Below are 14068 nucleotides of genomic sequence, written 5' to 3'. Positions count from 1 at the left end.
TGCTGAAAGGTCTGAGGGTTTATTTTTTTACACGTTCAGAATTTGAACAAAACAACATCATACAAATAAAAACAGATCGACAAAACTATTGAGACAGTTGTTTCTGTTGAACAAAATTGAGCTCAAATCTTTATGAAAATCACAAAAAATGTACTTGAAGAGTGAAAAGTAAGTACGAGTAAAAGCATTCCGTCTAGATTTTGAGTCTTATAAATCTTCAAATGTTGTGATTTTGATAAAGATTTGAGCTGAATTTTGTTCAACAGAAACAATGGAATCTATTGTTTATTTTCTTTCTGTTTTTATTTGTATATTTTTGTTTTGCTCAAATTATGAACGTGTTAAAAATAAACCCTCAGCCTTTTCAGCAGGTCTCAAACTCAAAAAATACTTTTACTTTTCAGTCCAGTTCAAAAAAGTAGTTGAGTAGAAAGATACTGCTCTAAAGTACAAGTACCTAAATTTTCTACTTATGTACAGTACTTTATTACTTTTACTTCATTACATTCCACCACTGGCAGCTAGCATAGCAATAGTACAAAATGGTTGGTACCACATTAATTTCACATATCAATAACATTACAGAGGACACTGAAAGTATTTACATGGGCTGTTTTTCACTGGCTCTAGACAAAACAACTTTTGCTTTCCCTCCTCTGTTTTAATGCTGCTCTGACTCAGCTCTGGATTAAAGTGCGGTCGTCCTAATTGACGCTGAGAAACATTTTGTCTTAGCCCTGCTCTAAAACGTGGTATTTAAAAAAGCAGCCTTCCACACGTGTTTATAATTAATGAACCAAACTCGGATGTCATATGGTTATCTTTACTCTGAAGCATGCAATCAGGAGCCAGTCAAGTCCTCTGCAGGGTAACACAAAGCAGAGGAGACGGTGTGCGCAGGCCAGAGAGTGTTTCAGCTCAACAAGACACTTTGAAAACAAGAAACTTTATTTTTGCAACGCCTTAAAACAACACAAAGGCGAGACAGGTGAGAAGAATGTTGGAGTAAGATGAAAAAGTCAGGGGAAAGTCAACACCCCTGTCTGTGGGATTTTAAATTATATTTTTATTTGCATTTTTTTATGACTGCAAAAATGTTGGTTTGTATATTTGATGTTGTGTATTTATTTATTATCACCAGCTGAACATATAGATATTTTTTCCTAAGTCAAGCAACTGGAAACATATATACTCAATATTAATTACAGACAATTTGCTATACCTCTTTAAAAAATAAAATTTAAAAAAAATACATAAATAAAATAAAAATGTATACAAAATTAAATTAAAAATAAATTAATAAATGCATTCAGCAAAATGTTTTATTTTTTATTTATTTATTTATTTATTTATCCCCTTAAACACAAACTATCAAGTTTTATACACACACTTTAACCAAAACATATTCTCAATGTTGACCCCAATTATCTATTCATATTAGCTTCCGGCAGGTGACATTTTGAGGACTTTTCACTATTTAAATTATATATTTAACTTTAAATTGTCAATTGCTATGGCAACGGCCCTATTTTTCATCATTCCAAAGCTCATATAAAATCTATTCTAATTGTATTTTATCTGTGCATTTAAAACTATTTAGACACCCTTCTATTGTCACTGAAATATTCAGCTGTAGCCTATTTTTAGAATTTAAAAAAGTCAGTGTTTAATGTAGGAATTTGTCATGAGGCGTACACAGCCTCTCAGGTCAGGAAACTAGTAGTTGCCAGACTCCACAGTTTGGTATGCCTTTTCCTCACATAAATTACATTTTGTCTACTTCTAGTGTGAGTGTCCTGTAGAGCAGCAGTATATTAATCATTAGACGCAGTTGCAGGTGGAGTCTTGTTCGAGATCGCAGCGTTGTCAGAAACAGGATTGAGACGTTCAGGGACGTTTACAGAAATGGGGAAAAAGACACGTGGAAGATTTATGGCGACGAGTTCAAGTGAAGTGTGAACAGGTTGCTCGGCTACGGGCAAATACAGGAAAGCCTGAGGGACGTAAAAGTACACAAAGTTCTGACTCACGTATGGACAGTAAAGGCAACTTCTGTAGTGAATCACGTGACTGCACAAGGCTAAGGACGAGCCGCAACGACACTGAGGCGGGAAAGAGGCTTTTAACGGATTGGATTCACAAAAATGGAACACACTCTAAGGAAAAGCAAAACTGGAGACTTTAGAGACACAGTCGCAGTTTAATAATGTGATAACGGACTTTTATGATCACGCTCCTGTTTTTAATGTTTGATATGGACTTGTTTACTTGTTTGTTTTTCTGTTTGTATTGTATTTTAAAGAGGGCGCCCATGAAAAATTGGGTTCCTGTATAAATAAAGAGAAAGAAAAAAAAGGGGTTGACAATATGAGTTTGGTTTGAAATAAGTGAGTATATTTTTTAAAATAAATAAACTCATGCTTAGAGCCTGACAAATATAAGAATACATAAGTCTTATACAGAGCTTTTTCCAGATGCTCAAATTTGCTTTACAATTTTGTACATTTATTCTTCACTCCAGAGTTGGTGGTGGTAGCAGTTTGTAAATTACAGCTGCCAATCTGCACCATCAGCCTCTCCAGCCACCACCGATTATTAATGCACACGCTCCATTCACGCTCCCTAGGTAATGTGGGTGAAGTGTGTTGCTGAAGGACACAACAACAGTTTGCCTCAGAGCCGCTGCTGCCCCACGGTGGCACCTGGTGTACACAGACCAGATTGGGCACTGACAAAGTGTTATGGGAATGAAGGTCAGCGATGAGGGAAGGGTGTGACTGATTTGTGTAGTAAATGATCTCCTCTGACATCCTCTGAAGCTGAAGTGTTATCTTATATGTTTTCCTGTGGTCAGAGTTATCAGGGTATTGTACCTGTCAGGACTTTGATTGACAGCTGTGTGGCTGTGGAAAACTAAGGCCTGTCATAAAAACAGACAAGTGGACTCAGTGAGGGTGACGTCACTCACAGCGTTCAGCTCCAGTCAAATGAAGCTCATCGAGGCTAGAACCTCGATAAGGGTGAATTTGGAGCCCAGTTCCACTTTTGGAATTCTGACTGTGAGTATCATAGCAACCAAAGAGCCAGTCCAGAGGAAGGTTGTTGAAGGTAACGCCCCTTCCCGCCCACACCGCTGGTTTAACAGGGAGAGGGGCCTTAGCAACACTGTCAATCAAACCTGTTGCTAACGCTATCGGGAGCAACCTTGGTGATAAAAGGCAGCTGATTCTTCCATTATTAATGTTCATATCTTGATTCACAGACACAATAGTGAAATAAAACCTCAGGATCATGTAGAGCAGGTAATACAAACATTTAAGACCAAAATGACGAGTCTGACAGCAGCAGTTACAGAGAGGAGACACAGTTTTAAATTGGAGCCAGAATTGACGGAGCTGGAAGTACGCCCATGTTCACTTCCTGTTTGTAACATGGCGGCTAGCAGGTTAGCTATGTCCCTTTATATAAACAATCTATGTCCATGATACAGAATTTCTAACAGCTCAGTAATATTTACGTTGTTGTAAAATGTGATCTTACAAATGCCGACGTTGGAGTAAATTGTTAATTGAGTGAGGTAATGCAATGTATATGTATATGATGTATATATGTAGTATATTATCTCATACCACTCATCCAGGACTCACACTCCCCAGACACTTCCTCCAGCTGCATAGTGGGGTTTCCATTGACGGCATTAATGCGTTGGCTGCACTGATGCTTGTCCAGGTGGCTCAAAATCAAACTCGAGGCTCCTGTGACTTTTTATTATCAAGATTTGTTTAAAAAAAGTTTCAACTCTCAGAATAACCCAAAGTATGAAAATAATAAGAATCAGTTTAACTTTAATGTTTAACTTTTAACCACATTACTTCAATGAGTCCATATTGGGTGAAGACATATACAGTACACACAAATACATTTCAACAGTGTCCAACTGCTGTAATACACAACACAAATACTCACCCAATTCATCAAAAAGTGATAGTAGCAGTAGTACTAGCAGTTGTAGTAGGAGTAGTATAGTAGCAGTAGTAGTAGTAGTAGTAGTAGTGTAGTAGTGGCAGTAGACATAGTAGTAGACATATTAGTATAGTACCAGTAATAGACATAGTAGTACAGTAGCAGTAGTGGCGGTGGACAAAGTATTATAGTAATATGTAGTAGTAGTAGTAGTAGTAGTAGTAGTAGTAGTAGTAGTAGTAGTAGACATAGTAGTATAGTGGCAGTAGTAGTAGTAGTATAGTAGTAAAATACACGCAAAATATACAATTCTCACACATAACGCTAATTGGGGGCAAGAAAAACTGCAACATCTGACAATGCAAAAGAAGAAGCCAAAAACGTCTGCAGTAGATTGAAAAGTTCTGAAATTCCAAAATGTTTTTCTTAAAGTCCATGAGGTGTTTGGTGGGTGGGGCTCACATGCTACGAGCTGTCACCTGCGTCTCTATCCCAGAAGACCTTAATAACTGAGTCAGCAGAAAGCACGTTGCTCATCTGTCACCAAAAACACCTATGGCATTAGCTAACACAGCCAGAATGCTAATGTGGCTAAAGCAGCTAAAGCAGCCCTGTAGCTAGGCCCCAGGCAGTGCAGCAGGTGTGGACTACGTTTGCATATTTGACCTGGCAGGGGGACAAAACGTGAAGCGCTATTTGGATGTTGTTGTTTTAGCTTGCACTTAGCACGATTTAGCAACGACGCTCCAGCGCTGAGAGGAAGAAATGATTGACGTGGAGTTGGCGAGAACGGTGAAAATACTTGACAGGTTCTTGTGTAACAAAGAGGTTTGGTGGGGAACATGAGAAGTATAAGCTGTAATGTAATGTGACACTACGGTGAGAGCTAGAAGACAAAATATGAAGTAAGATTAATGCCTCGTTCATAAAAAAAGGTTCAGTTGAGAGGCTGCTAGGAGTCTACTCAAATTACGTTTTTTCCAGAACTAGTTTACTTTTAGTTATTTGTAGCTGTCCAAATTATAATAATCATTCCTCACTTTCCTAACACAATCCTAGCATCCTATTGAATCATCCTATTTAATCACCACCAGGGCCGGCTCTAGATTTCAGGGGGCCCCAAGCTGAATTTGTCTCTGGGGCTCCGGCAGCAGATGCCTCCTGGCTCAGCTATTAGTGATTCGCATTTGACACATTCTGACTCTGATCTCATCACCTTGACATCAACTGTATTTGTGTTTATCTGTCCAACATCAGACTGAAAACATCCAGAATGTCACAACTACCACAGTCACAAGAACAGAAACATATGAGATAAATATATTTTTCTTCGTTTCTGCTGGATTTTAATGTGTTCCAGCTGGCGACAGTGGGCTTACATTTACATTATGTCGGGTCCTTGCACCGGTGTAAACACATAGCTGCCCTCACCTCTGCCCGACTCAAAACCAAATGTAGCAGCAGCAGTAGATATTTTGCTATTATAGATGTAACACAAATGTAATTGTTTTAGAGGGATATTTAGGCTGCACAAGGTCTGTAAACGCATGTGTCCAATAAAACCTGATATATTATATTATTTTCAGTGTAAATGTATGGGCTTTGCTCATAGGCTGGGCTGGCCCTGTTCACCATGATGAGTTTATAAGCAGGTTTCACAACTTTCAAAGGCCAAAGTAGATTTTGCCATCATGGTAATGCTAAGAACAACTAGCATCCAAACAGTGCACTTCAGAAACACTTTATAATTTGTTGCAAAAAAACACACAGTGGTTTCATTTTGACCCTAACAGCTGTGGTTAGAATATATCTGTACTTGGGCAAAACTAATTTTACAGCATGCATCCCCTTTAATGTTATAATATTCACAAAAAAGGCACAACAGATTTTTTTTTACATGTTTATTTCAACTTATCATTTGGTATCACACAGTTGTTTAAACAGACAAGTTAATATTTTAACTCAGAAATACCCAAAACATATGATGTTCAGTACAGATAAAAAATTCTGGAGTCTAGTGTGGTCCAGGCCATTACACCATGTACTGTAATGTGTATTTTAAAGTGTCAGGAGCTAACCAGGGGGGTAAAGGGTACTGTTCACCCAGGGCCCAGTGCAGGGAGGGGCCCCTCAAAAAACTCTACAATATGCATTTTTCATCAGACAATATGTAGTGCAGGCCCCCAGGATGATTCTTACCTAGGGCCTAGAATTTGGTGCTACACCCCTGGAGCTAACCATGTCAAACAAAGACACAGTTTTCTTCACTCAAAAATATTCATTCTTTTACACATAATTTTGTATAATTTTGGTAATTTAAAATATATAGAAGACAACATAATGTCTCTTTTTAGCACATGAAAAAAAAAAAAAAAATATTAACAGAAGAAGATAAAATGAAATAGTTAATGCCCCGATGACTTAATACAGTATAAAGATGTTACTAAACTGAAATACTGTAGATATCTTGATCACTGTATAAACTGTGATCACATTTAAGACAACATTTAGAATACAGATAAAACATAACATCACACCGGCAACCATCTGGTCAGTGGGCGTCACTATAATATTACTATTCCTAAAAAATAGTATTGATATTGAAGATATTGAGATTTTGTGTGAGTTTCTTTTTGTTTTTGTATCAAGTTTTTTTTTCACTCATTTGCAGTGCTGAGGGTAAAGTGTTACAACCATAGACTGTATATATAAATGGACATCGCTAACCTGCTAGCCCCACATTGTCCCCTATAACTGCTCTAGCCTCGATGAGCTTCATTTGACTGGAACTGAACACTGTGGGTGACGTCACACTCACTCAGTCCACTTCTTATATGTCTATATATATATAGAGTCTATGGTTACTATGGAGTACTCAAATTACTTAAGAAAATAAAATGATATGTAAATTGTCTGGCTGATTTAACACATTAAACAGATGTTGTTAGACTAAAATCATACTTGTTAAGTTGATCACTGTGTGTGCTGTGATCATAAGACTATAGACACAGGACAGTATTACATTTGCCCACACAGGCTCCTGTGCATCACACATGTGCAGTCTGCATTACAACTCAAGATGTTTTGGCCGACACTGGTTCTATTAGTTTCATCTCAATATCTGAAGGAATCTAAGCTAACACCATTTTATACAGTGGATATGTATATAAAAGTAATTAAACAAGCACTATGTAACTTTTCTATTTCTGTCTCATGCCTGTGGAGATAAACACATTTAATGGCATACTGCTGTGGACAAACAGTATTCTCAGGCAAAGAAACAAGTCTCCAACAAGAAAGTGGCAGCCTCTCTACCAGGAAAGTTACATAGAGCACCTTTAACTCAAACATTTAAAATGACTGTGTGCATTGTCATGCCTGGTAGTGTGTGTGTCAGAACTATTATTTTCAAGTAAATGAATGTAGAAATAGTTATTGACATTTGATAAGCTAAAACATGTATATACTAAAATCTAAAATAGTATTAACACAATTACATTTTTCTTCCAGTCTAGTTTCTTCATTAAAACACGCCTCCATTAAGACTGCTTGGCTTTGTAAAACATGACACAGATAGAGACAGTAGGTGAGTTTGCTTGAGTAGAAATGTTGGCAGTGGGATTTTCTTAAGGCACTTTGGATTTAAGTTCCCTTTTTACTTTTACCAATTTCTGTTCAACCATCCAGACACATATTCATAGACGAGCAGCATCACAGCTCCACCTAAAACATACAGAATTAATTTATTTAAAAAGACAAAAGAAAATATATTATAATAATTTTAATCATAAATATTTGTGTTTTGTTTACCTGGTCCAAGCCTCATGATCTTTGGCACCAGTCCTTTGTAGAGCGCCAAGTACCTGCAGGAAAATGAAAGAAGAAGAAGTCACAATCGTTTTTTATTTATTTATTTAGTTAATATTTTACGAGGTAAGTCCGTTGAGAATGCTTTTGCAATAATGACCTGGCCAAGAACCAAAACAGCATAGAAAACAGCCAAAAACAGCACAAAACACACTCACAAACACAGTCATAATGTGAAACAGTGAATCAGAACAAGAGACAGTGACACATCTGCAGATTAAAGATATAAAAGTGATAAAAGCATGTGCGTTGATCCCATAGACTGTATATATAAATGACATAGCTAATGTGCTAGCTGCCATGTTCTAAACAGGAAGTGATCATGTGCGTGCACCAATCTGGTCATTATTTATAAAATCAAGAAATCAAGTTTTATCAGAGTTTAGTCTTTGGACTTTTTCACACAGACCCAGAGTCACATGACCTGAAGGCAGTGAACAAAGCATTTAACTTTAGTCCTAATGGAATACAGATTTAATACATTTGCTCCTTCCCTTTCTTTGTCGAGCTTAAAAAATAAAATAAAATACAAATAATTTAATGTACATTAAGTGTACTGTACACATGTGTTCATTAATCTGCTGTAAATGAATAAATTAATAAATAAGTAAATCTGTGTGTTTGAATCTCTCTGTGAATGAGCCTCTATAGAGTCCACCAAAGAGAGCAGGGCTGTGGAGTGAGGGCTCAGGGGCTGGGGGAGACATTCAGACACAGTCTCTGTAATTGAGGATCAGGAGGACTGTAGCTTTAACCAAAACCTCTTTCTAGGAACTTAAGAAGCAATATATTTTATGCTTTTGTGGTATAATGTGGCCAGTACCCATAATACAAAGCATAAAAAGCAGTGGCATGGCATTTATGTGGTCTTTACTAATTATACATGTGAAAATGACACTGTTAAATATACAGGCCTACAGAAATATATAGGGTCTACTGGTCTACAGGCACTCTACCCCACACACCAGTGGACTCTGAATTAGACTTTGAATTACACATTCTAAAAACATGAGCTATGCGATTTACTCTCAAGCTTTTATATCAGATGCCCTTCCATGCCAGACCCAGCTACAGTACATATGGAGGATGGCAGACAAGGATTTGAAAACAAAATCAAACTGGCAACCATTTGGTCAGTTTCCTTTCATATTGTCATTCACCATTATGTAATACTGATATTTGGGGGTATTTGTATCTGAACCGTGTCTTCGTCTCGAGTTTGTTTGACCACAGAGACGACTTGTGTGTGTTTTGGCTCTTTATTGACACACTGTAACATCAGGGTAAGTTTTATTATGCAAAATCAACTTTTAAGAGCTTCTAAGGAGGTTTCTAGTCTCATTTTCAGCTCCCCGCCCACTCCTCTGCACTTACTTCACTATTTGTTATTTTTTATTTTTGTTTTTAATTGCTACACAACATTGGGCAGCCATTTTAGCAAATATGTAAAAGAATCTGCTGCTTGCTGTGGGTCCATCAGAGCGGCTCTTTGTTGCTTGTTGACGTTTGAAATCAGCTCTACTTTATTAGAATGAATTTTTAGAGCAATGTTGTGATTTAAAAAAACTAAACAAAATGTAAAACTATAATTTACTTTACTTTTGATTAGAGCTAAAGACCAGACAAAAGCATAAAGTCCACCTCCAGACTTCAGACTTCACACACAGGTCCACATCCACACTCTCCCTCCGTCCACATTCTCCCTCCGTCCACACGTCCAGGTCCACACTCCCCCCTTTGTCCACACGTCCACATCCACACTCTCCCTCCTCCACACGTCCAGGTCCACACTCTCCCCTCTGTCCACACTCTCCCTCCTCCACACGTGCAGGTCTACACTCTCCCCTTTGTCCACACTCTCCCTCCTCCACACGTCCAGGTCCACACTCTCCCCTCTGTCCACACTCTCCCTCCTCCACACGTCCAGGTCCACACTTCCCCCTTTGTCCACACTCTCCCCTCTGTCCACACGTCCACATCCACACTCTCCCTCCTCCACACGTCCAGGTCCGCACTCTCCCCTCTGTCCACACTCTCCCTCCTCCACACGTCCAGGTCCACACTCTCCCCTCTGTCCACACTCTCCGCCCTCCACACGTCCAGGTCCACACTCTCCCCTTTGTCCACACTCTCCCTCCTCCACACGTCCAGGTCCACACTCTCCCCTTTGTCCACACTCTCCCCCCTCCACACGTCCAGGTCTACACTCTCTCTCTGTCCACACTCTCCCTCCTCCACATGTCCAGGTCCACACTCTCCCCTCTGTCCACACTCTCCCCCCTCCACACGTCCAGGTCCACACTCTCCCCTCTGTCCACACTCTCCCCCCTCCACACGCCCAGGTCCACACTCTCCCCTTTGTCCACACTCTCCCCTCCTCCACACGTCCAGCTCCACACTCTCCCCTTTGTCCACACTCTCCCCCCTCCACACGTCCAGGCCTACACTCTCCCCTCTGTCCACACGTCCAGGTCCACACTCTCCCCTTTGTCCACACTCCCCCCCTCTACACGTCCAGGTCCACACTGTCCCCTCTGTCCACACTCTCCCCTCTGTCCACACTCTCCCCTCTGTCCACACTCTCCCCTCTGTCCACACTCTCCCTCCTCCACACGTCCAGGTCCACACTCTCCCCTTTGTCCACACTCTTCCTCCTCCACACGCCCAGGTCCACACTCTCCCCTCTGTCCACACTCTCCCCTCTGTCCACACTCTCCCTCCTCCACACGTCCAGGTCCACACTCTCCCCTTTGTCCACACTTTCCCTCCTCCACTTGCCCAGGTCCACACTCTCCCCTCTGTCCACACTCTCCCTCCTCCACACGCCCAGGTCCACACTCTCCCCTCTGTCCACACTCTCCCCCCTCCACACGTCCAGGTCCACACTCTCCCCTCTGTCCACACTCTCCCCCTTCCACACGTCCAGGTCCACACTCTCCCCTCAGTCCACACTCTCCCTCCTCCACACGTCCAGGTCCACACTCTCCCCTCTGTCCACACTCTCCCCCCTCTACACGTCCAGGTCCACACTCTCCCCTCTGTCCACACTCTCCCCCCTCCACACATCCAGGTACACACTCTCCCCTCTGTCCACACTCTCCCTCCTCCACACGTCCAGGTCCACAGTCTCCCTTCTGTCCACACTCTCCCTCCTCCACACGTCCAGGTCCACACTCTCCCCACTGTCCACACTCTCCCTCCTCCACACGTCCAGGTCCACACTCTCCCCTCAGTCCACACTCTCCCTCCTCCACACACCCAGGTCCACACTCTCCCTCCTCCACACGTCCAGCTCCACACTCTCCCCCCTCCACACGTCCAGGTCTACACTCTCCCCTCTGTCCACACGTCCAGGTCCACACTCTCCCCTTTGTCCACACTCCCCCCCTCTACACGTCCAGGTCCACACTGTCCCCTCTGTCCACACTGTCCCCTCTGTCCACACTCTCCCCTCTGTCCACACTCTCCCCTCTGTCCACACTCTCCCTCCTCCACACGTCCAGGTCCACACTCTCCCCTTTGTCCACACTCTCCCTCCTCCACACGCCCAGGTCCACACTCTCCCCTCTGTCCACACTCTCCCCTCTGTCCACACTCTCCCTCCTCCACACGTCCAGGTCCACACTCTCCCCTTTGTCCACACTCTCCCTCCTCCACTTGCCCAGGTCCACACTCTCCCCTCTGTCCACACTCTCCCTCCTCCACACGCCCAGGTCCACACTCTCCCCTCTGTCCACACTCTCCCCCCTCCACACGTCCAGGTCCACACTCTCCCCTCTGTCCACACTCTCCCCCTTCCACACGTCCAGGTCCACACTCTCCCCTCAGTCCACACTCTCCCTCCTCCACACGTCCAGGTCCACACTCTCCCCTCTGTCCACACTCTCCCCCCTCCACACGTCCAGGTCCACACTCTCCCCTCTGTCCACACTCTCCCCCCTCCACACGTCCAGGTACACACTCTCCCCTCTGTCCACACTCTCCCTCCTCCACACGTCCAGGTCCACACTCTCCCTTCTGTCCACACTCTCCCTCCTCCACACGTCCAGGTCCACACTCTCCCCACTGTCCACACTCTCCCTCCTCCACACGTCCAGGTCCACACTCTCCCCTCAGTCCACACTCTCCCTCCTCCACACACCCAGGTCCACACTCTCCCCTCAGTCCACACTCTCCCTCCTCCACACGCCCAGGCTGCACTTGATGAAAAAACACTGACCGTTGATTGTGGAGGTCATTGCTCCGTGTGTCTCTGGCTACCTGTCCCTAATGTGTTCAAGCTGATCTGGCTCCACTCCCCCTCTTCTACCCCTCTCTCTCTCCTTCCCTCCTCTCCTGGTCTAGTCTCAGTTCTAGTCCTCAGCCTCTCCTCTCTCCCTCTTCTCTCCTCTCCTCCCCCTCTCCTCCCCTCTTCCCCTCCCGGTCTAGTCACAGTCCTCAGCCTCTCAGCCTCTCGTGGCGTTAATAAGGGCCAAGGCACTTCCTCCCCACCTCTGTCTGATTAGATTGACCTGCGGAGCGCGGCGCAGCTCGTTAGGCTCCGCTTAACGACGCCTCCCGTTGGGACCACTAATTAGCTGGGACTGGCTTGTGTTAGGCCGGGGACTGGATGTGGCACAGGGGGCAGCCCTCTGACCAGCACCGCCAAGCCAACGCGCTCCACTCCACTTCCTCAAACATTCCTTCATCAAAAAGTCTGGATAAAGTTATACTCAAACTTTTAAAATAATAATGCGCTGGTTTCAGACTCTCGAATGTGATGATGTCATACTCACAGTTACAGGGCAAGAGCCAGTTTTTCCGATCGATTACATTGCACTTTGCCATGAAATATAAAAGCGTCAATTGATAAATGTTGAACCTGATCATTTCTATTAGTGACTTCACCCAAGAACTCACTGTGTCACAACCATACACTGTATATATAAATTGACATAGCTAACCTGCTAGCCGCCGCATGATCATGGGCACACTTATTGCTCCAATTCACTTTACACTGAAAAACTGTGTCCCCTCTCGCTGTAACTGCTAGTGTCAGACTCGTCATTTTGGTCTTAAAATGTTTATATTAACCCACTCTACATGATCCTGTTTTTTTTTTCGCTATTTGTCAGTGACATAAGAAACGAACATTAGTTATCTAAAAGCAACACAAATTTAACCATAGACATTTAGAGTTTGGATCTTATTGTGGGTCTTATTTGATGTAGATCTGCAGAGTGTTACAACTACAGTTATGTCGATAAACTGAGCTGTGTAAAGAGCTGATTTGTGGACTTGGATCGCACCTACAACCCTGGGTGCTGGTTTGCCAAGTGTGTACTATTGTTTCACTTTGTTTGAGCAATACTTTTAGCCGTTTTCCAGCCAAAAATGCTACACACATTTTCAACACACCAATGTCAATAAACCCACTTATTTTAGCTGCCAACCAGGAATTCAGAACAATAGGCGTTTGGTATCAGCCAGCAAAAGTAACCGAGTTAAAACAGCACGACTGAGGCAGTGTGGGCTTTAGGCTTTTTAAAAAATGAGGTAAACATGGATATGGGTTGTGTCAGTGTAGAGGTATGGACACAGCTCACAGTGAAAGGCAGGTTTTATTCAAACAACAGATCTTGGGTTCATTGTTTACTCATTCAAAATGTTATTTTGGTCTGGGTGTAGTTCAGAACTGGTTCATAAACCGGCAATAAAGTTCCTCCTATCCACCGACCATATTGTCCCTGCACACTTTTACCATGAATGCTACTAAACCATAGACTGTATATATAAATGGATATAGCTAACCTGTTAGCTGCCACGTTCCAAGTAAGAAGTGATCATAGGCACGCTTCTCTACTCTGTCGACTCTGGCTCCAATTCACTTTACATTGAAAAACTGTGTCCCCTCTCTCTGTAACTGCTGTTGTCAGACTCATCATTTTGATCTTAAATGTTTGTATTAATCCGGTCTACATAATCCTGGGGTTTTTATTTCACTATTATGTCTGTAAATCGAGATATGAACATTAATAACAGACAAATCAGCTGCCTTCTTTCCTTGAGGTCACTCGCACTAGCGGGGTTTGATTGACAGTGCTGTTAAGTGCCCACTCCCTACTAAACCAGCAGTGCAGGCGAGAAAGGCCGTTACTTTCAACAGCCTCACTCCAGATTGGCTCTTTGGTTGCTATGATACTCGCACTCAGAATTCCAAATATGTAACTCGGCTCCAAATTGGCCCCTATAACTGCTC

General features: G+C 42.7%; 1 protein-coding gene across 1 annotated transcript in view; it reads right to left on the bottom strand.

The window, feature by feature from the left end:
• Window positions 1–5858: 5858 nt before the first annotated feature.
• slc25a21 (solute carrier family 25 member 21) overlaps window positions 5859–14068 on the bottom strand; it is a 162220-nt gene continuing 154010 nt past the window's right edge. Inside the window, exons 10-11 of the mRNA XM_055231196.1 lie at window positions 7774–7826; window positions 5859–7686 (exon numbers count right to left, since the gene is read on the bottom strand). Of these exons, the coding sequence (XP_055087171.1) occupies window positions 7625–7686; window positions 7774–7826 (115 nt within the window). The 3' untranslated portion in view covers window positions 5859–7624. The remainder of the gene's footprint in view (window positions 7687–7773; window positions 7827–14068) is intronic.

Source organism: Periophthalmus magnuspinnatus, chromosome 22 (assembly GCF_009829125.3).
Source record: "Periophthalmus magnuspinnatus isolate fPerMag1 chromosome 22, fPerMag1.2.pri, whole genome shotgun sequence".
Lineage (NCBI taxonomy): Eukaryota > Metazoa > Chordata > Actinopteri > Gobiiformes > Gobiidae > Periophthalmus > Periophthalmus magnuspinnatus.
This window is presented reverse-complemented; position numbering and strand designations above follow the sequence as displayed.